This window comes from Rhinatrema bivittatum, chromosome 13, assembly GCF_901001135.1.
Source record: "Rhinatrema bivittatum chromosome 13, aRhiBiv1.1, whole genome shotgun sequence".
Lineage (NCBI taxonomy): Eukaryota > Metazoa > Chordata > Amphibia > Gymnophiona > Rhinatrematidae > Rhinatrema > Rhinatrema bivittatum.
In genome coordinates, this window is record NC_042627.1 from 18,737,181 (window position 1) to 18,760,734 (window position 23,554).

The 23,554-nt window shown below is 42.3% G+C and overlaps 1 protein-coding gene across 1 annotated transcript in view; it reads left to right on the forward strand.

The window, feature by feature from the left end:
- LOC115075401 (SH2 domain-containing adapter protein B-like) overlaps positions 1-23,554 on the forward strand; it is a 328,971-nt gene that overhangs the window by 276,771 nt on the left and 28,646 nt on the right. The window contains 1 exon segment of the mRNA XM_029575746.1: positions 3,481-3,600. Within this exon segment, the coding sequence (XP_029431606.1) occupies positions 3,481-3,600 (120 nt within the window).

A 23,554-nucleotide genomic window follows, 5' to 3' on the forward strand; every position in this document is an offset into this window, starting at 1 on the left:
TGACATTCTCCACCAGTCCTGGTGTTCGCTATCAACCTTCTTTTTTTCCAAAGAGGATCTGGAAACTCTTTCTGCCTCCAGTCAGCATCTGTGATCTTTGGGGAGGAACTGGAGGAACGGATTCAGCAGGCCACAGAAAAGGCGATGCAAGACTGGATGCCGAGGCATCAAGCGCACCAAGGATGGCATTGACACTCTTAGAACTGCTGCTTGACTCCCTGCAAGTGCTTGCTGATACTACATCAATGTCGGTGTTGGTGCCTACCCCACTACCAGTGCTTGGAGGGGCATCAGGATCATGGCCTACTTGGCCCATTGTTGATTTCTGGTTCTTTGGGGGATAAAGCTTCCCCAGGACATCATGAGTCCATGGTGTCCAGGCCCAGATGGCCAGTTGCACCCGTTCCTGACCTGCTGGCTGTGTACAGAGCACACAGAGTGCCTTCTTCTGTGGAATACAGTGAGTTAGGCTCTCAGAATTCTTAAGGGTACTATACGGCTCTTCTCCTCTGATTCTTCTTCTCCACCAGATAGGAGGAAATCATTTCATTTATTAAAAATGTATGTACCACCAATGCCATAGCCCTTAGCAATGAACAAATCATAAACACTTTGCAGGCTTTGTACAGGAAATGGCTGAATTCATTCCATTTACTTTTCAAAGAGAGGAAGAGTCCAGAAACAAGATGCTGGACATCCTCTAGTACGTGAAGCCTCCTAAGGAGATTGTGGCAGTCCTACTGCCTGAGATCCTGATGGAGGTACTATTGAGATTGTGGGAGAACCCCCTAACAGAGATTCTTGTCAACAAGAAGGCAGACACTATGTACTTCATCCAGAAGGCTTTCGGATTTGACAAGCACCAGTTGCCACACCAGTCTATGATTGTCAAATCCATTCTCAAAAAGGCAAGAGGTTTAGAACTCACTCAATGATGCCCTAGAGATTCTAGGGCCATGAATACTATTGGGAGAAATGTTTTTGGGCGTTATAATCTCCCACATAGCAACCTACCAGCTCTGCATGAACCAATACATGCAGAACATCCAGAAAAAGGTGCAGGAGGTAGCCAAACAGCAGGAAACCTTCCAGTCACTGGTGAACAAGGGGCTGGAGCATGGAAAACATAGGCTCCATGCGACCTACGATGTTTTTGAAATGGCATTGAGGGTCTCTGCCATAGGGATTGGGGCATGCAGTCTTGCCTGGCTGTGAGCATCGGATCTCCACCTGGAGGTGCAGAAAAGCTAGCTGATGTGCCATGCACCATAAAGAATCTCTTCGGGGAGAGAGTCAAGGATGCGGTGGCACATATCCATGAGCTGTTGGAGCACTGCGGTGCAGTGCTCCAACAGCTCTCCATAGACTCTCCAGACCCAGCCTCCCTGTGGAATTGGTTTCTTCAACTTTATTTTCTTCAACTTTATTTTTCTTTTTTTTTTCGTGGATGTGTGGTTTAATGGCATGCCATGGACATGCTCCGTAGCTCAAAGTCCTGGAAACTTTCACTTAGTTTTTCTGTGCTAGTCTTCATTGGATGATGTCACCAATAATTGAGAAATGTCATCCTACTCTCCTCAGAGAACACTTGTTAAAGGTAAGTAACTCTGCTGTATCTTGTGTGGTTGTGGCCAAACAGTTCAATTTTATTTCATTAGTCCAAAGCACTTTGTTCCAAAAAGTTTCAGGTTTATCAAGGTTTTGTTTCGTATATTTTAGATGACAACTTTTGTGATGAAGTTGTAAAAAAAAGTTTCCTTTTGATAACTCTCCCATGCACATCTTTGTTGTGTAAGCAACGCTGTTCTGTGCACCTGTGGATAACTACTCCAGTGTCAGCGAAACTTTTCAGCAGGTCATTTCCAGTGATCCATGGGTTCTGTTTTACAGATCTGACCAGTTTTGGGGCAGTTCTATTAGAGATCTTTTATAGTCTTCTACATCTTGCTTTGGCTTCAACAATTCCATATAACTTCCATTTCTTAACAATGTTTCTGACAGTTGAAATTGTTAGCTGGAAGCACTTAGATTTTTTATAGCCTTCCCCTGATTGATAAGAGTGAATTATCTTGACAGCTGCTGCGTAGTGGAGCCCATGGTTGTTGACTCTTCCCTTCTCTCTTGAGCCTCTCTCCCAGCCTGTTTTTTTTATTCCTAATTTCTGAGTTACCCCTTCTGCCCTCCAGTCTTTTTCATCCATCAACCTGTCTCTCTTTGGTTCCCAGCCCACTTCTCTCTCCATCTAAACTTTCAAGCCTGTTTCTCTCTTTACCCACAAGTCGTCTTCCCCCCTCCCTTAAGTTTCTGTCTCTCTCCCATTACTCTCCTGCTCTCTTCCTCAAATTCCCATCCCTCTTTAGCCTTTCACTGAGTCCCCCTCTGCTATCACTCTCTCTCTCTCTCTTCCCCCTCCCCTCCTCAAGCCTTCTTTCCCATTCAGCCTCTCCCTGCTGCAAGCAGCCTATCTGTCTTTTTCTGCTTGCAATTCTAGGCACTCCAGCTCTTGAGTACTTACTGAGAACCATGAGGCAGCACTCATCCTGTCTTGCAGTGTCACTGACCTCATCTATTAGAGTGAGAGTAGCACAGATATTGTCACTTGGTACATAGAATAGTGTAAGCTCTGAAGCTTGACTGGATGGTTTGAATTCAGGACCTCTGAGGTGGGAGCAAGCCCTCTGAAGAAACATGGGTCTGGCCTGCCAAATTGAGGTTTGGTCATCCTGTGTAGAAAACCACTCATGTGATGTTCTTGAAAAAGTGGCAGATTCTCTTCAAAACAAAATTGTTGAAGAGTGAATTTATTCAGGACACTTGTGCTGCCTAATTTCAATATATGCACATGGAAATAACTTTTCTTAACAGGGCATATATTGATTATGAGCTTCTCTGATGCATATTTGCTATTCAGAGGAAGCAACAAGAAACTAAGTAACATGCTGCTGTGTCAGGATCCCTTAAATCTGGCGGGCAGTAGTATCTGTGTAGACTCTTCCAAGCTCACTGTGAAGACTTCGGCTAGTCGGAGATTTCCATTATTTCTGTGAGTGGGTCAGAAGTTCAGAGCATAATATTTGGATGTTGATAGGTGTCAGGGGAAATGCTAAAATATATATTCTGAATGTTCTACAGCCCATGGATAGAATTAATTGATGGTGCTGTCAAGGATAGGCTTTGCACTCCCTTTTCCTTGTGAGTATCTCACAGCCAAAAGGAATGTACTGCGCACATTTCTCTGTGCCCCACTTCTTCATATATCACAGCCAGCAACTAATCCACTTTCTGTTTTCTCTTCTGTATTTTTGTGACTTTGTGTGGAAGTCCCATTTGTAAATTTTTTATAATCAGCTGCTCACCAGTCAGCTCCTGCATTGGTACTGTCCTACTGTGCACAGTTTATTGTCATTAGTGTCTGTCATCCAGGCGCAGTCCAAACGAGACAAATGTGGGTTGTTTTTTTTGTTTTTCTTCCCTTCTCAGCTGGTACCATGGTGCAATCAGCCGTACGGATGCAGAAAATCTCTTACGATTGTGCAAGGAAGCCAGCTACTTAGTCCGGAATAGTGAAACCAGCAAGAACGACTACTCACTGTCATTAAAGTAAGTGATTTCACCAGAGAGTGGGAAAAGGGAGAAAGGCAGGTCTGCTTGGTCTGAAAGAAGACTGGTCATTGCACTTTCATTTTATCTATTTTAGTCATCAGTAGGCAACACAGATTTCTTAAACAAAGCAGACATAACCAGAAGCACCGTGCATTGTGGGACAGTTGAGCCTTCTGCAGGCATAGTGAGGTGGAAGGTCAGCGGGCGTCGTATTGCAGGAGGATGAGCAGGTGCCCGTTGTGCAGGGAGGAAGGAGAGGGGTTTGGAGTTTAGGGGAGATTTGCTTCCTCGTCGTGTCAGACTGCAGACGTCTTTTTTTTTGTTCTCTGATCAGCATAGCTTCTAACAGATTGCACTCCCGATGGCACCTGATTGCACTCCTGGGTGCCAAGTTGTCAAAAAAGGCAGATGCAAGTGAGATGGGCTTCAGTTGGACCTACACTGGGAAATGTTGTTCCATGTTATACCCACACAGCCAAGAAAAAAAAAAGTGAAAAACTTCAAAAAAATATTGATGTGAATATATGGGATTTCCAAATGTGTTCTATTGCACTCTCCACCAGTCTTAACTACTACTGCTTAGCAAGTGTCAATGAAACGAGCAACTTCAAACCAGAATTGCACTTCTGTGGCACCACCTCTTCCGCCACCAGTCCTCCCACCCAGTCTTTTTCTTGTGTAGGGTAGGGAAGGACTCCTGCAGAGAGCACTCTGCAGGAGTCCTTCCACAATCGTAAGAGATGGCTGGGCATGTATGTGCAAGGAATCGTAAGAGATTCCTTGCACAATCGTAAGAGATGGCTGGGCATGTATTTTTCAGTTCCTAAGGGAACTGAAAAATACATGCCCAGCCATGTGAACCTTGGGCATTCAGCTGCCATGCTACTGTGAGCCATGGTCAAGAGTCAGCATGTTCCCAGTAGGGAAGTAGGTTCTGTCTGCCATCTCGGAGATGGGACCATACAGCAGGCTTAGGTTTTGCAAGCTACAAAACAGTATGCATGTCCTCCAGAAGCCTGGAATTTTCTTTTTTTTTTTTTTTTGGACTGATTAATCTATTTTTACACTACTCAATGTGCCCATAGCAGTAGCCACAGGTGGCCATGTTTTGCCACTGTCATGCCTTCTGACATCACTTCTGGGCACCATCTGCACATCTCACTATTTGAAATTTTTACTCAGTTACTGCCTAATGAAAATGAATTTGAAGTTCAAGATGTTTTCTTGCCTGAACAGACTCCATTAGGCAATATGGCAGCTACTTTCTAGTAACGTTGGCTGGTATCTGGGAACTTCAGCCCAGGAGGAAGCACATTTTGAACTTTGTATTCCCTTTCCACATGTATGATCTATGTAACTATAAACAGAGAGTATAAACTAGCTGAATATAAAGCAAATGTATGCCAGGCACATAAAAATAAGAAAATGATCTCTGGTATAACCAGTTAGCAGCCAGCATTTTAAAGCATCTCAAATGTGATAAAATGTATAGAGTTTTGGCCATATCTTTATCTTTATTAATATTTATATACTGCCCTCTGCTATAGCTCAGGGCGGTTCACATCATAAAATATTCCATAATATGTAATACAGACTTGACAGAAAGAGATAAAAACACATAATAAAAATTGCCAAAAGACATTAAATTGCTAAAAACCCTTCATAAAAGCTAAAAATAAGCAGCACATAAAATTAAAAAAATAATAATAAAAATAGGCATGATTGAAAAGCAGAATTAAACAAATAGGGTTTTTTTTAGCATTTTCTTAAATGTTTTTGAGCATAGCACCAAGCACAGTTCAACAGGAAAGGAATTCCAAAATGTTGGAGCTGTAATTGAAAAAGCTTACTGGTCTCAGTCAGCCGAGCAGCATGAGCAGATGGAACTTCATGCAATCTGTGGTCCCGAGATCATAGATGCTAAGTGGGGCTGAGAATTTGCAAAAGACTATTCACCCAAGGAAAGTAACTTACGGTCAGGAAGTTATGGGTTAAGACAGCAGTTTTGTAACAAATCCTTTCATAAACTGGAAGCCAAAGTAGTACCATCGGAACTGGAGAAATATGGTCATGAATTGCTCGCCCAGGTGTAAGTCTTGATGCTGCATTTTGCAGTCACTGCAGAGCTTTTATTGATATGTTTCCCTGTTCTAGAACCTCTTGGTTCTCATTTCTTTGCCAAATCACAAGTTTAAGCTTGAAAAGAAGTGAGGGAAAAAGGAAGGAGGGGAATTGGTTGGAGAGAGCTAGGCATTGATTGGTGGCAATTACTGCCTGATTTTTTTTTTGTTGAATATTGTCTCATGCCAGCTTGCACCCCTCCCCCCCACGCATGCGCGCACACATATACACACACACGCACACACACACACACGGCCACGGCTAAGGGTTCCAGTCCCATATTTCATGGTAGGCTGCAACTCATAACATAAGATTGTGCAGGCTCTGTCCCGTTCTTGGGCAAGGGTTATGGATGATCTGGATTTCTATGCACGTAACTTTTTAATGGTGCCATCTGTCTCTGCCTGGTGCTTCCGTACACCCAGTGATGAAAGAGCTGTGTGCAAGGTCAGAAATCAGTTAAGAAACTGCGCAATCTCGGAGCAGAAAACTGCAGCATAAGGTGCCCAGTAATATAAATCTCAATTCCAGCAGCGGGCTTCCTGGCATCTCTGTGTCAGTAGAGAGACTGCGAGTAATCTGTATCCACACGTCGTCCTGGGGTGCGCGTGCTTTCTCACTCTTTCATCTTGCCCATAATTCTATCTGCTCCATGCATCAAATGTCCTCCCTTGGCTTTTTTTATATTGTCTTGTTGCTTTATTTTGCTCCATTTCCTAGTACTTCTTCCTGTAGTATCTTGTAGGTGAAAATATTTCCAGCTAATGTCAAATCTCTATGCCCCAGTTTAGTGCTGGTACAGAGCACAACTCTGAAGGCAAAACCGTTTTCTACCTTTGTGCAACCTTCTCCCACCTATTCCACATGCAGGAAGCCAGCTGTAAGATCTGAGGGCCCCCATGAGCAGCTTTGCTCTGTGATCCAGCACTGCAGTGGTGAACTAAATAAATTGCTGGACTTTTTTTTTTTTTTTACCTATTTCGTCTTTCCTTCTCACCACTTCCTGATGGCAGTGCCAGCCAATCTTGAGATATTTCCCGAGTGATTGAGGATAGGAAGGGAAGCCTCATCTGAGGCTGAGTCTGCTACCAGTCCTTTCTGTGTACCTACAGTAGTAGTCTAGCCACCCATGCAGCACCATCCATCTGTCAGCTCTGCCCTAGGACTCAGCAGGCCGGCACTTGTTAATTAGTTGAGTACTCTGTCAGTTTATGGGCCAAACAGAGGTGTATTTGGAGAGGTTCTACATAATATTATTTTATAGTCTGTGGAGCGTCTTTAGTGGATTTATTGGACGTTCGAAATGGCTTCTTCTGAAAATTTTGGAGAGGGCAGTTGAAGTAGGTAACCCCCTCGCTTCTAAGGACTGAACTACTATACTCGTTCCAAAGTCCGAGTTCATTTATATTAAATGATAAAGAATTTTATATTATTGGCTTTAGTAAATCAGCTTTATCGATAACCCTTTTAATTATTTTTAAATGACATACCTTAGTTGCATACAGAAGTATATAAATGAAGGTGGGTAAGGAGTGGGAATTTTTGTAATTGTCATTGCTGTATTCTCTTTGCCCCTTTATCCCGAGTGATTTACAGTAGGGTTAATTAAATGAAGCAGCAAGAAAGGGAAAATGACAGTGAGCTTGTACTGTGAGTTACTGCAGATAGAGGAAGAGTGGGAAGGGTGAAAGCTGGAAGGGGTGGTCACTGAATGGTACAGAAAAATAGGTAATGCTTAGAAGGATGCTTGACCACAGAAAGAGACAAAACGAATTGCAAAGGGAAGACGGGGTGTGCAAGAACTTGGGTTAGATTCTGAACAGGGAATTGACCAAAACAAATGGAGAGCCCCGAAGCATCTTGCCCCTGAAGTGAAGGAGACAGGTGAGGAGGGCATGGAGAGTTTAATTGTCAGTCTCCTGCAGCAGGTAGTAGGAGAATGGGGAAACAGAGAAGAGGGCCAAGCAAAGAGTCTGAGCATGGAAAGTTTTTAAAGTTGTCTCTTGACATGGTGCGAGAACCAATGAGATATGGGACCGTATGTTTCTGAAATATTCACCACCATTGTCACATTTTGATCCAACTGGAATAAGTAGAGGAAACAGAATTAGATAAATAGTTTGTAATTCCCAGTTTCAGGGTACTCGAAATGGGACTTTGTTTTTGATAATAGCAGCTGATTTTGATAAATCTCACGCTGAGAAAATCATGCATAATTATCCAGGCCAGTTGTATACTTTCCAGGGTTTGAACAATGGCAGAGGAAATTCCAGCAATGATGACACATTTAGGGCCAGTATAGAATGTTCTTAACATTGCATGGTTGGTTAATTTGCAAAAGGAATACAAGTCCCGAACTGCACTGTTGTGTGACCCTCGTGGTATTTCTGTTTTGCGTGAATTCCAGACTTTCCTGCTTAGCCTTTCATTATTGGTCTCTGCCCACTAACCCTCAGATGTAAAGTGAATGTCTGAGCTGTGTCTCTCTTCAAGGGCAGTGTGTTTAGGGATTTATTTCCTTCTGTCCTCTCCTAATGGATTTTTTTTTCCCCTTGTTGAGTACTGAGATTCCTTCAGGGCAGTGTAATTTAGTGGCGTCTATAAAGAAATCACACTGTTACAACTGGTTAGGCGAAATAAATTGACAGGACACTGCAGGGACAGAAAGTGACAGTAAAGCATAGATTCCCTTCTTCCCCTTCACTGAGTCAAAGAGCAATATACTATATTACAACTGGAGTCATCTGAGTAAGCATTGTCGTTCAGATTTAGGTAAAATATGGGAGGTAAGAATGATTTCAATGTGTAAAGCCATTTACATTTTCTTTTTAATCTACCGTTTATATTGATAGCACGTTACCCTTATTGCATATAAACAAAACACAGAAGATGGTGGCAGATAAGACCATACAGCCCTGTCCACATCCAGTCTGCCCATCCACATCTGCTCAGCTTTATAGTCCCTTCCAATCTCTCACAGATCAGCTGTGCTTGTCCCATGTTCCCTTGAACTCTGAAATGGTCCTTGTTTCAACTACCACCAAAGAGACGCTGTTCCGTGCATCCACCACCCTTTCTATAAAGAAATATTTCCATAGATTATTCCAGGGTCTTCCCACTTTCACCCTCATCTTATGACACCTTGTTCCAGAGCTTCCTTTCCGTTGAAAGAGGCCCCACGTTCTGAACATTTATTCTTTGGAGATATTTAGATGTCTCTCTCATACACCCCCCTTTCCTCCAGGGTTTATGTGTTTAGATCTTTAAGTCTGTCCCCATATGTTTTACGATGAAGACCACTCACCATTTTAGTTGCCACCCTTTGGACCAGCTCCATCTGGTTTATATCCTTTTGAAGGTGCAGTTTCCAGAGTGACAGGCATTATCTCCTCCTTTTTCCTGCTGGTTATTTCTATCCCTGTGCATCCTTCTGCCTTTTGGCTTGTCTACCTGTTGGCAACTTTAAGATCATCAGATATGATCGTCCCCTGATCCCACTCTTGTTTTGTGGACAGAAAAACTTCATCCCCTTTGTGCAACCCAAATGCATAAAGCTGCATAATTTGGTATAAAACTTTAGTTGCCAAACTCTAGTCCATTGCTAAAACTTCACTAGAATCCTTCCTCGTGTTTTCCACACCTTCCAGGTTATGCCCGGGCCTCTTGCAGACTTTAGTTTCATCCACAAAAAGGCAAATCTTTCCCGATTCCCTTTCTGCAATATCCCTGATGAAACTGTTAGAGAACCAGACCAGGGACCAATCCCCTATGGCACATTACTGGTAACTCCCCCCTTTCCTCACTATTCTTTGTTGCCACACACTTGACCGGTTTCTAACCCATACCTAGAGCCCTAAAGTTTGTTTATAAGTCACCTATGCAGAACTGTCAAAAGTCCTTGCTGAAATCCAAGTGCACAACATCTGTCACTCTCCTCTGATCTAACACTCTGGTCATATAGTCAAAGAAGTAGTTTAGATTCATCCGACAATACCTTCTTCTGGTTGAAACCATTGTAACATTGTTGCAGAGTCATCCTGCAACTGGTAGCATTTACCCCAGGCCGCAGACCACCATCAAAGCAGCAAGGATGCTGCCAGCATTCCTGCTCCAAGGGCACTTCCAGTAGCACCATCTCCAGGACGCCGACTTCACCAAAGTGGCGAGGAGGCCATCATGACGCCACCAGCACCTCCACTCCTTGGGTTTCCCTAGGCACATGCTTGCAGTGCTCTTTGTAGTCCCTGCAGCGGGAAACAACCTGATAAAAAGGTCCCAGCTGCGCTCTTTTCCTTGTCTCAACAACAGATCTTCCTGCTTGTTTGAAATTTGTGTTGCTCCTGCGTTACTGCTTCTGCCTTGGTTCCTAATCCTACCTTGGTTCCTGCCTTGCCTAGTCCTGCCAGCATTGCCCAGCCTAGCCTACCTTGTCTCCAGGCTGACTTAAGTGTTGACCTCTGCTATAGATCCAGATTACTCTCCTGCTTACTGCCTGCTACTGTCCTTAGCTTTGGAATTTATCTAAGTCTTGCTTGCCACCCACATCGACCTTCACTTCACTACTGGTTATTTTTGGACAACTCTTGTCCTGACCTTGGCCCAGTCCTAGATTCTCTTACCCCATATGCCCTGTGGGGACCTTCGCCTAAGTCCTGCTGGCCCCTGAAACCCAAAGGCTCAACCCCTGGGGAACAGGGCTGGTACAGATGAAGCTCTGGTTTTGTACCAGACCAGGGCATATTCACCAGCTATGGGCCTAGTAAGTTTGCCTACTAGACTGCATCAAGCACGCCACAGCACAAGGGCCCACAAATCTTACAACCATGCTGCCATGGATCCTGCAACCTGTTGGATTCCAAAAACTGTATTATCCTCTGATTTAGCAGAAATTCTATTAAGTTACTCACCACTGAAGTCGGACTAACTGTCCTGTGGTTCTGGGACTCCTACTTTTGTGAAGAAGAACCAAATCTGCCTGTCTCCCGTTTTTGGAACCATTCCCAACTCTAAAGAATTGTTAAAAAGGTTGGACAGCAGAGCTGCCAAAACCTCTCTAAATTCTCCAAATATCCTTGGATGTTCCCCATCTACCCCCCATTACTTTATCTACTTTTAGTTGCGCTAGCTCCTTGTGAATACAGTCTACTGAATATGCATTGAGGTTTACCTCCCTTCCGTTTCTGTTTGTTGCATGTCTCTGAAGTCCAAATCCAAGCCCTTCCTTGGTTTAGTGGAAGCTGCCCTGGTCTTGTAGAATTCTTTTCCCTTTGAACTGCGAGTAATGAGCTGTGTAAAGACTTGTAAAGCAAATTTGAAAAACCCATCTGTTTCGCTTAGCATATTTATTGTGATCCGGGCTTCCTGAGTTCTGGAACTTTTTGTTTTGTTCTGAAGCAGTCGTATGTTGTCTCTAGATCTGGTTTGTTTTATGTACTTATATTACGCATGTTTATTTTGTTAACCGCCTTGGGCTATGCATTGGCAATATGTAACTTTTTAATAAAATGAAATGAAATTGAACACGTTTAAGTAATTCTGTTTTCTCCTTCTCAGCCTCTACATATTCCTCCCCCTTCACCTTTGAGACTTATAATCCCATTTTTGCACTTTCTCCTGTTCAGTAATATACATATATATGTACAATATAAAAGAAATATTGTAAGGGCAACAAACCTTTTTGCAATAAAAAAAAAAAGAGGCCACTGTAATTTTCTAAAGAAGTGGCTGAAAAGGAAAGGGGAAAAAAAAGGTCAACTTTCATTAACTACAAGAGATCACACAAAGAGGAAGACAAGCAAAAATAGCTGGGAAAGCTTAGAATAGCTGGGAAAGTAGTCTGGATAGTGAAGGCTCAAATGGAAGAAAATATAGCTAATACGGTAAGAGTGCAGCAAGACTTCTCTGTTTTGCCCACTGCTCTTCTCTTTCCCCTAGCTTTTTCCATCCAGTTACTGACTCCTTGATGTACTCCCCAATCTTAACAAAGTTAGTTTTCCTGAAGTTCAGGACCCTCGCCACACCACCCGGCAATCACTGGATCCCAAGTGATCCCCCACTATGAAATCAGAAACACAGTCCCCATTTGTGAGCATCATCAGGTCTAGTATTTACTCCTCCTTTGTCAGTTCTGTTACCAGATGCTGGAGCCGTTCTTCCTGCATACAATCCAGGATCTCCTTGCTTCTAGATAACGCTGCAGCTGGGGTGTCCCAGTCGACATCTGGCGGATTGAAATCACCTAACAATAGCGCCTCTCTTTTCATAGCAATTTTGTGAACGTTTTTCTTGAGGGGCGAGGGAGGCTTGTAATAACGACTTAAAGGGGCATCCTTGACGAACTCTGTCACAATCCCCATTACTGCCACTAGTTTTAGGGGAGGGATTTTTGAATTTTTTAATCCCTCCCTGATGGTATGCCCATGCCCCTTTTTGGGATGGGTCTTGCTCTCTATATATTGGTGGGTGAGTTTGCTCAGATTCAAGGGGAAGGCATACTAGAACAGATCCTAAGATATTGGGGAGCTGAGAGGAGTTTTTTGGCAGGTCTCTGCTCACCAGTCCAGTGAAGTGAAGATTAGAGAGAGAGAGAAGCATTACTGCAAGGTGGACTTTACAGTCTGCAGAAGAGTAGAGATTTTTGTGAGGAGGAATGTGGAGTTTTCATCAGTAACTTGTGCAGGAGGGCCCTTGCTGACAGGGCTGATGTTGGATGGTGGTTGCCTGCTCACAGCCAGTGCACGGTGCATAGTGACTGCTGCAGGAGTTTGCTGCTCCACAACTAGAAACAGTGGGCTGTGACTTCTTTTTGAAGAACTGTTTTGTAAGAAGTTTTGTAAAAGAGATTTTTCATAGTTTTGAGAACAAGGATTTTCGGGGGAGATCTGATCCCCTCTAGACTATGCTAGAAGAAGACCATTTTCTCCCTTTACAGGGAAGGTTTTTCTGCCCGGACACTGATTCAGTAACATCAGAAAGGAGCTGTAAGATCTTGCACTATAGACAAAGAGACTGTGAATTGTAGGAGAACAGCTGACTGCGACCCACAATCCCCATCATAGCATTACAGGCCTCTGAGGTGTAGAACTCTTCCTTGCTGGTGCACCCCGGCAAATAAGACAGACGTCTGAGGAGTTTGAGATCTGGGAGAGAAACTGTGGCCCTGGGTAAGGGCTGTAGCCCTTGATTAGGCGGCTCCCAAACCAAGCAGGGCTATGCATGTATAGTACTCTGGTCTAGCAAAAAGGGAAAGGAAAAAATATATTTTGCTAGTATTAGATATCATAATTACATTTTTTTCTTCAGTATTTTCTGAAGAAAACCAGTGCCTGAACACATTCCAGGGTTGCATCTTCGTGCAACTGAAAATGACTGCATCCTCCATAAAGAATCCTTTGGAGAATGCAAAGGTTGCATTAGACAGATTCTACCAGAAGTGAGGTTAATTTACAGTTAAAAAGAGTAATATTGGAAGAAAGGCCTCAAAATCAAAGGGGAGGCAATTCCCCAGTAAGACCCAACATTGTTGTATCCTCCCTCACGTAATAGATGAGTAACAAGGAGACTGATTGCAGGGTATGGGATATGAGGCAAGTCGCATGGATCTAGGATGTTACATTGTGGATCTGGAAGATTTTATTGTATAAGTAGGTCACAGGGATTGCTGACTGGCTGCATGTGGGGTTAGGAAGTCTCACAAGAGTTACTGACTGGAAGTGTATGGGGTTGGGAGGTCTCATCACCGGGGGGGGGGAATCAGCCACGGGCAGTGCTGTCTGGCAACATGTGGAGTTGGGGGGAAGTCTCGCCAGGATTGCTGAGAGTGAGCAGTCTCTTTGTGGGATCAATCAAATAGGACAGATCCAAAGCAAGTCTGGTTTTTCTTATAAAAGCATACAATTTCCCTTCTATCGATTGTAAATCTGTATAATTACTTTGAGTATGGCATGCAGTTATGGTTGCCCCATCTTGAAAAAAAAACAGAGTGGAACTAGAAAAGGCACAGAGGAGGGCAACGAAAATGATAAAGGGGATGGGACAGCTCCCCTATGATGAGAGGCTACACAGGTTAAGGCTCTTCAGCTTAGAAAAGAGACGGCTGAGGGAGGGGACAGGATAGAGATTTGTAAAATCATTGGTAGGGTGGTACAGGTAAATAATATGTTATTAGCCAAGTAGACTAAAGAAAGCAATTGTTCGCTACCCACGAAGTGAGGAACAGGAAATAGATCTACTTTATGGGATCTGCCAGGAACATGCGATCCGGACTGGCCACTATTGGAGAGCAGACGCAGGATTCAATGGACCTTAGTCTCACCCTGGATGGCATTGCTTATGTTCCTATATTACTGAACAATGCTATAGTATCTTCCAATCATAAACAGGAAAATCATCAAGATGGGATTTCACAGCAGCATTGAAACCATCCTCTCCTTCACCAACGTTGCAGGTTAATTTAATGATACTTTTGCATGAGTAGGCATATGAATGACTGAAATTACATGTATGTCATGACATAATGCTTGTTATCTCTTTGATAAAAAGTATGTCATTAAATAATGGAACAGATATATGTACAGTGCCTTGCAAAAGTCTTCACACCATTGTTCGTCTTTCATATTCTGCTGTCTAAAAAGTACAGATCAAAATGCATTAAAGTAGGAGCTTGTTTCAATGATCTACACAACATACTCTGCACTCCCATTGTGAAAGAATAATTACAGAAGACTAAAAATCAATAAATCCTGATTGCATGTCTTCATGCCCTATGCCATAGCACACCAAATTACTTTTTGAAACTTATGAAGGGCATTGGGAAGAATAATTTCATTTTTTTAAATTGCGTATGAAAAAACTGTTTTAAAAAAGTAATGGGCTGTCTGGGACTCCTCAGGGGCTTACGATTATAAAGTTGGGAAGTCCAACTTCTGTGCTGGCAACCCCTCTGTTTCCCATGTTTAGAGGCTTTTATTGGTAGGAATATTGAAAACAAAATTAAATCTAGAGGGAACTATATTTGGTGATTCAGAAAGAGCCAACATACTCCCTTTGAAGATTTTTTAACAAAAAGCCAAAATCCTTGTTGCTGCGACATGTACCTTTCTGCCCTCGCTCCTTCCCAGCAGGGCTGCTTCAAGACCTGTTCCCTGTGCTCTGCTTGGCTTTATAATCTGTTGAGGAGCCGAATTGTTGCAAGGGAACTTGATTTGCCAACAGTTTCCCTCTGAAGCTTTTTAGTGCTACTCCAGTACACCTGCAGACAGCAAACACACTGGCTGTGTTGAACCACTTGAAGTATGCATCTGTGGTTTTTTGTGCCATGCCAGCAAATAGAAGGGCACTTAAAGGGTGCAGAGAGTTCAACAAATAAACTGAGTACTCTCTTCTGCCGTCTTCCATTTCCAAGCATCAATATGGCTTTTTTTTTTTTATAGAACTTTAGTATAGTAATCGCTCTCCCCCTCAGCTATTAATATTTGCATGATAGAGTGTTCACATTACCTATGTAAATTGGCTAAATTTTCCAATGGTTTGTTGTTGTTTTTTTTAACTCAGTGGGTTGGCTTAATACTAGTCTGTTTGACATAATACGAGTGGGAGTTTGTACTTCTTATTCACCACAGGTGCCAGCTGTCTCCTGTAGCAGACTTTGCATATAAATGCCTTCTCAGGAAACACAATTATGGCTTCTTGCTTATTGTAATGGAAGAGTTTTCACAAGTAATTAGACAGTTTCTTCCTGAAGTAATTGCATACTCTCTGACATGGATAGCTGATAGATGTTAGCCACTACTCCAATATATTATCATCACTGTCTGGGTGAACTGTTGTGTGGTTTACCTAATCTGGCTCCAGAAGCAGATTTATGAGATTGAAATTAAGAATTTCAGATCTGCGGATCTGCGATGCAGCTAGTTTTATGCCTTCACCAGCCTCACTGCATGCAGAAATGGTTAGGAGCAGACAGAACTTTAAAGCCACAGTTAATCTTGGTTGAGAAAATTTCTAGAAAGAAGGACCTATGAAGAGAAGAGAGTCTGTAGTAAAGCATCCCTATACAATTAAAGATGGCTTTATTGTTTGTGTTGCAGTTGTGTGTGAGCTTTATTGCATGCAGCTCAGATCTGCTTTTTAGCTTGAAAGTCACTGTCTTAACTATGAATTGTGTAGCTCGGGTGACATTCTGCTTACTTGTCACATCAGTGACCAACTTGTTTTCTGAAGATTTCATGGTCAGGGACTGCCATCTAAGCAGAAGAATACATTTTCAGTGTCAGTAACTAATGGTTGGGAAAGCAGGGGGAAGGAGATGGATAGCAAGGTGTATTGTATTTTTATTTTGTTATTTTTAATTGAATTTTACAATATAAACACAAGAATCCCTTGAACCAGAAATATATGAAAAATGTCATATCATACAATAATATAGTATCATATCGATATAATAAAGAAAAATAGAAATATCTTCACACATTTTCCACAATCATAATAGGTAAAAAAGGGGGAGACCAAGGAAGGAAGAAAAAGAAGCGAGTAACACTAATAAAGAAAAGAAAAACAGACCAAACACCATCATTTCCAAATGCCTACATCATAAAGAGCTAATTTAGGCATGCGAATACAGGAATAATCTCAGTTGAGAAGGTTCAAAATAGACATAATTAACATTGAGATGCTTTACAAAACATTTGCATGGATATCTCAATATGAACTGTGCACTTAAAGCAAGAAATTTCTTCCTGCGATCTTGGGTTACTCTAGTGATGTCATGAAATATCCATATCTTTTGGCCATAAAAAGGCAATGACCTATTACAGAAGAAGTATCTTAAGACTAAATTTCTATAATTCAAAAAAGCAAAATAAACTAATAAAGTTCCCCTTTTTGAAACAAGAATTTCCTGTGATGATTCAAGAAAATCCATTAAATGTAAAGAAGAACCTTGTGCTTGATCTTCACTAATTCCCTTCACCTATTGTGGCAAATAATTTACCTTGGTAATAACTGGCATTACCTCCGTGGGAATCTTGAGAACTTGAGAAATATATTTCTTGAAGAGATCCAACGGTGAAATCAACTTAACAGGAAAATTAAGAACTCTCAGGTTCAAACCTCTCATAGCATTCTCAATGTTCTCCAACTTCTTAGATTGAATCAGATCTGACCGAACCAGACCATGTTGAATCTTCTCTACCATAGACACTCGGGAATCCAGGGCTTCAATTTTTGTCCCATGTAAGGCAACTGATTTATCAGTAGCCAATACATGCTGATTGGTATCCAAAGAAACGTTTGTTAAAGAGGAAATAGAAGATTCTAATGAGACCAAAGCATTCCAAACAGGGTCCAGTGTAATAATAGCTGGCTTAGTTAAAGCTACCTTTGGAATTAAGCATATCCTGGTTTCCAAACTGCCTTCACTCAATAAATTGTTGTTTGTCAAGAAGTCCCCTCCAGATGCCAAGGACAGAGTCCTCGCCAGTAAAAGGAGCAGCTATCCTGCCGCCGAGAGCAGCCGTCATTAATACATGGAGCTTCTCAGACCGCAGTGACAGCACAACAGTCCACTCTCGACAAAGTAACCAACTCTTCATGGAATCTTGCCGCCATTACATATATACAGTGTTCCACGAGTCCTTCTTGACAACATTCAGCCCTTGAAGAAGGAGCCTCGCTCCGAAACATCTAGATGTCAGCTGTACAAGGTTGACCACAGAACAATACAAGATAAGTGATTTAAAAGGCTTCATTTTGGCCAGTTTTGATGCAATATTCTCTCATACGTGGCAGTGGACATTAAGTAATACAGAGTCATAAGAGACCCAGTACCTAATGATTTTTGAAGTCCAGTTCAATGGCTCACAGACACGATAGCTGAATTATCTTTAGCATCATATGAAGGTACATACGGTCTCATATAGACATTCTTTATATAACAGGTCATATAACATTTAGCTTTTGAAAATGTGCATCTCTAATATCTTTGTATTTTGCACCATATAGGAGGAAATATATTTCTGTTTCTCTCTCTTCAGTGTTGCACTGCATGCAAAGTCTGGCTTCTTGGGATTTTTAGTTCAATTTTTGTCTAGTTTTTTCTGTTTCTAATTTGTGGCCATTCATTGTATATTGCGTGAAGGTTTACCTGTATTCTGCATGTGTGAGAAAGGTGAAGTATTTTACTAGTGTTTAATTTCTGTGTAGGGATCTGTAGAAGTCTTATTGTTTGTCCAGTAGGTGGTATATTGTTTGTCCAGTAGGTGGTATATTGGTGTTGTAGGGCCAGGTATAATATTTAAAATGCTGCACAGCACCATGCAAGATGATTCATGCAGTACAAAGTTTGTAGTCCAAAGAGCTTGTGTTCCAAGTTTGAGCACAGGGAAGTGAAGTAACTTGCATAAGGTCTGAGTCGATGAGAGCGGAGTTTTCCTGAAGTCTTCCCATTACCCTGCGCTGCCGTCCCTACAGAGGCAGACATGGGGGGAGGGGGGGGAGATTTTGTAACACTGCGTTTAGCCAAACCCTAGTTTTTCAAAGCAGAGGTGCGTGCATGAGTCAGCTTTGAAAATTATCCCACCAATCCATCCCCACACGCCTGCTGGAATTTGGACGTGGAAGTGCAAGCCCCTCCACGACTCTGCCCCCCAGGAGTGGCTCCACTCAGTCTAGGTAAAGTTATGCCTGAACAGGACATGCGCACCAACATTTGCCCGAATAGGCGGGTAATTTTATAAAAAGCCCATCGCAGATATACTTTAAAAAATGAACCTCGTAGAGGACAATAGTCAGCCTCCCCGTGGAGCTTGCAGCCCTGGGAGTACTTTGCACATTGGGACTGCAAGCTCGTTCTCAGCGTGTACAACGTAGGTACAAATACTTGCATGAAAGCCGGATGCAAAGCACGCCCAGAAATGCATGCAGAGGTTTGAAAATGCAGTCACCGTGCACACTCTCCCTCCCCCCACCCCTGTATAGAAGGGTAAGCGTACAAACACTGGGAGCAAGGGGACAGCAATAATCAAAATACAATTTATGCAAGTAAAAAGCACATGAAATGCGTTGATTATTGCCCCGTTTCTGCAGGCTGTAGATTTCCTCAAAATTACCAACTGTAAAAAAAAAAAAAAAAAAAAAGTAAGCATTGTCTTTAGCAGGCATTGTGAACAGAGGGCTATTTGCAAAAGTTATAATGGCTATGATAGAAAAGAAACAGAGATTCCAGCAGAGGACTCGAGTTTAGCATTCCTGCCAGGAGCAGTGCCCTCAGGGTGCCTGATGTTTCCAGACTCTGAAACCTGGAAGAACAGGGAAAAAAGGCGGTGCTTCTGCTTTCTAGACTTTCGCTGGCTTCAGTTTTGCTGCACCCGCCCCTTCCAGTTTCCTGGGTGCAGGCTTAAAGCCTCTTCTGGGTATTAGTATGTAAATGAGCCGCTTGCTGAATGAATTCTTTCATCTCGCACTTTTAACAGGAAACCGCTTTTGAACCTGGGATTGAAAAGGGAATTGGGCAAGGGCGGTCTGCACCTGCGAACTCTGTTTGTATGAATTCTTATAATATTTGCCTTTGGAGCTGTAACGTGACTGACCAATGACGTTACTTTTCGATACCGCACCTTTGTTACAATGACACTGTTTTCATAAACCATTCAAAGTAAATCAAATGAACGACTACATAAAATCAAATGAAATGAATAAAAATGGAGCTTGTCTATAAATCATTAGCATGCTTTACCTGGCACGGCCAATTTCATAATATTCAATTGGCATTTGGGAGCATATAAGATATAAGTTTTAGCGATTTGCAATATTTAACTGGCGTTTGAGGAGAATATATATTCTGTCAAGTTTATGTGATATTAGATCCTCACATATACCTAATCCTTCAAGCCACAGTAAAAGTTCATTTGAGAATCATATAAGATTCAAGCTTTTAGATTAAGAGAATATCTAATTGTATCCAATGAATTAATGAAGAAACAAAGTTCCAAAGAATAAAGAATTATTTGGGTTAAACAAAGTAACCATAGATAAAGAAAAAAAGATCACCAGAAAACAGTGATAAATATCAACAGATAATTGGAATAAGAGCGAAGAATACCTTAGCTTGACTTTTATAAAAAAGTAAGGACTAACAGAGTTAAATTTCTAAAAATTTTTGGAGACATCTTTTTTGGTGAACTTGGGGATATGGATAAGAGGACAGAATGATTTACACATAATCACATTTTTTAAATTTCAAAAAAGTTTTAAAAAAAGCGAGTGGGAGGGTGGTAAGTTGATGATTATAATACAACAATTGAAGCAAGGCCGTGGAGGCATGCGTCAAGATATATGAAACTTACCCCATTCCGCAACAAATTATTTTTATAAAAAATCATTCTTTAATAAATTGTTGTTTTATAAAACACATAGGGGTAGATTTTTTAAAACTGCGCGATCGCGTACTTTTGTTTGCGCAGCAGGCGCAAACAAAAGTACGCTGGATTTTATAAGATACGCGCGTATCTTCTAAAATCCTGGATCGGCGCGCGCAAGGCTGCCGATTTTGGGCAGCCGGCGCGCGCCGAGCCGCGCAGCCTGCCTCCGTTCCCTCCGAGGCCGCTCCGAAATCGGAGCGGCCTCGGAGGGAACTCTCTTTCGCCCTCCCCTCACCTTCCCCTCCCTTCCTCTACCTAACCCACCCCCCCGGCCCTATCTAAAACCCCCCCTTACCTTTATCCATGGATTTATGCCTCCCGGAGGTAGATGTAAATCCACGCGCGCCAGCAGGCTGCTGGCGCGCCGAGACCCGACCCGGGGGCGGTTCCGGAGGGCGCGGCCACACCCCGGAACGGCCCCGGGCCGGCGCCACGCCCCGGGCCCGCCCCCCAAACGCCGTGCCACGCCCCCAAATGCAGCGTCACTCGGCGACGCCCCCGACACGCCCCTTTTCAGAAACCCCGGGACTTACGCGAGTCCCGGGATTCTGCGCGCGCCAGCGACCTATGGAAAATAGGCGCACCGGCGCGCAAGGCCCTGCTCGCGTAAATCCAGGCGGATTTACGCGAGCAGGGCTTTTAAAATCCGCCCGATAATAGGGTGAGATTAATTTTTGGGCACAAGAGAGTAGATTTTCTGGGCTCATCGGGGCGGAGATTAATACGAGTAATTACCTGGCATTATAACATTCCCTGTAATTGTCCATTGGCCGTTTTCATCGTGTCACGTTGAACCCAGGGGGATACCATGTTAGTTTCAAGCCTGCTGTCTCTTTGCAAAGTGCAGTGTAGACATCAAACAGGAGGAATGAAAGATATCCCAAAACATTTACAAGACCAGGGGCTCAGTTCTTCCAGATTCAATTTGGCCTCTAGAGTGTGGCTGCTGGGGGAGAATCCAAACAGGTAACGGTCGTAAAACAAAGAAAGAAGCTTGTAATTCTGCTATGACAGTACACGGGATTCAATTATGATTGCAAATGACCCTGCAATTAATGCTGTTGTACCCGTAAGTTTAATTTAAATTTTACTGTAATCTGCCTTAAGGCCTTTTTTTGGAAAAAAGTGGAATATTTAAATATTTATAAATGAATAAATTATTCAGATGCTCAGGAAAATAATTACAAATTTTACTTATTTATTTACAAATATTTATATGCCATCCTTCCAAGAAGATCAGGGTGGTTTACAAAATACAACATGCTCAATAAGAGGTGAATAATAAGGTTCTGTGAAAAGACAGGTGGAGAAGCCATCTTGGATGCTCTATTAGCATCCTCACTAATGCATTAATCTTCCACCATCAAAGTGAAGCTATAACAATACAATTCCAAATCACACTTTGAAAAACTTCTGTTAATTGCTGAAAACTAAAATATTAATAAAAAAGGTGTTTTTTCATAACTGTTTGCCATTTATGGAGAGACCATGTATAATCACCAATGCCACCTTAACTTCTGAAAGTCAGAATACATTTTTTTTATGTTTTTTCTCAACATTTGCACATAAAATACTTTAGTTTGACAGAGCTGCAGCCGTGGATGGTCTTCCTAAAGTCATGAACGAATGAGCCCGACGTTACCACGTTTCAAAACAGGCTTCCTTCCCTGAAGGCAAGTCTTTCGGCTCATCTTCAAAAAGAATTTATATCCAAAAGAACACTGCTGAGCTTGAGCAAATATAGCGGCATGGCTTCCTGCTCTCCACAGAATCCATCTTTATAAAACAGCAGGACCTGGAATACAACCAGTCCAAAAATCAGCCACTACAAACCAATGAAAATTTCAAATTAAAAAAAAAACAACAATCCCAGGCTTCGTTCAAGCCATGAGGAGCAGTAGTGTTCATTTTAAGGATCCAAAACCGCTGTCGAGAATTAAGTCTTGCTGATCCTTCTCCTCCATGAAAAGGCACAGGAACTTGATCTAAAATAGTCCATTTTAGATGACAAAAAATCATGCTGATGATTGATATTGGTGCTGTACAATAGGAGCACTAAGACGGGCAGTATTCACTCAACTCCGACGTTCTATCCGATACACCCTCACGTTTCTTTTAGTACGCCCAATATATATTTTAGGGCAGGGCAAATTAACATCCTCCACACTGTCCACAGATCTACCCACAAACACCCATTCACCAAAATGCATGCAAACCTTTTAAACCCCCTTTGGGAGTCCTCAGAGCTGAATATATCTATCTACTCCTGCTCAAGGTTGTTGTAAGATCAGGCCAGAGTGCTGGTATAATCACACAGCTTCTATTGATTCGGTAGAAGTGATTCTAAACACTTTTAAACATTTTGACAATAGATAAGCTAACCTGCTATCAGATAATACTTATTTTAACAGCTTTCCCCTATTCACAAGCTCTTGCTTGAATTTTGCAAGCAGATCTGCTTTTAAACAAGCAGTGCTACTCTTGGCCAGCTAACATCTGTATGAAACCCCTAACTCCGAAAGGTCACCTTCTCAGCCTTGAGGGGCATGGGGTGAACCAATCCAAGGACAGGAAAAACCCAAAAATTCTCCTGGCTCATGGGCTGGGGGTAGACTAACCTGCAAGGCCAAACCGAGCCAAGGACACCCACATATAACCCTCCAAAAATTATATGTCTATTTAACAGTTATGCTCCAAACAAAAAAAAATGTTCAATTAAGTATAATCTTCAATCAGTTACAAAAATAAATAAATTTAAAAAAAAACAGCAATCACAACAGTCAAGAAAAATGTGAAGTTTCACTCACTGTCCTTTACAAGAAAATCAAATTGCAGTTTCTAATTTGTTCTCTCTTCAGCCTACACTAGGCCCAAACATCCATGAGTTCCAAAACATACCTTTGTTTAGACAACTCACTCCCTCTTCTGTAGAAAGACTGCGTATCTCAGCCCTGCTCTGAGATTCTCTTTTCTGGTCCTCCTGGCCCCTTTACAGTTCCATTTCTCTTGATGATAACATTTCAGATCCAAAGTTTAAACTTCCTTCAGTTCCCTCAGGCTTTCTGAGACACCTTGAGAGTATCTCTGCCCAAACTCCTCCTCCACCCCAGTAACCTCCAGAGAGGGTCACAGGTACATCCTTCTGCTGGCTCACTGACTCTGGGGGAGCCCCGGGGTTTTATAACCTGTACCAAACTGTCTATCAAATAATTATTTGTTACACCTTCTGACCAAACGAGGACCTTTGATTCACTGGAACCTTCCCAACTCATATTAACACAACTCTTCTGGTATTTCCCTTAGGAGGAAACCACCACATTAACACAACACCTCCTCTGAATATTAACTCTGCGCTTCTCTCTGTGGCACACAGGCGCCACATATACTAACTTAAACAATGTTTTTCATATCAT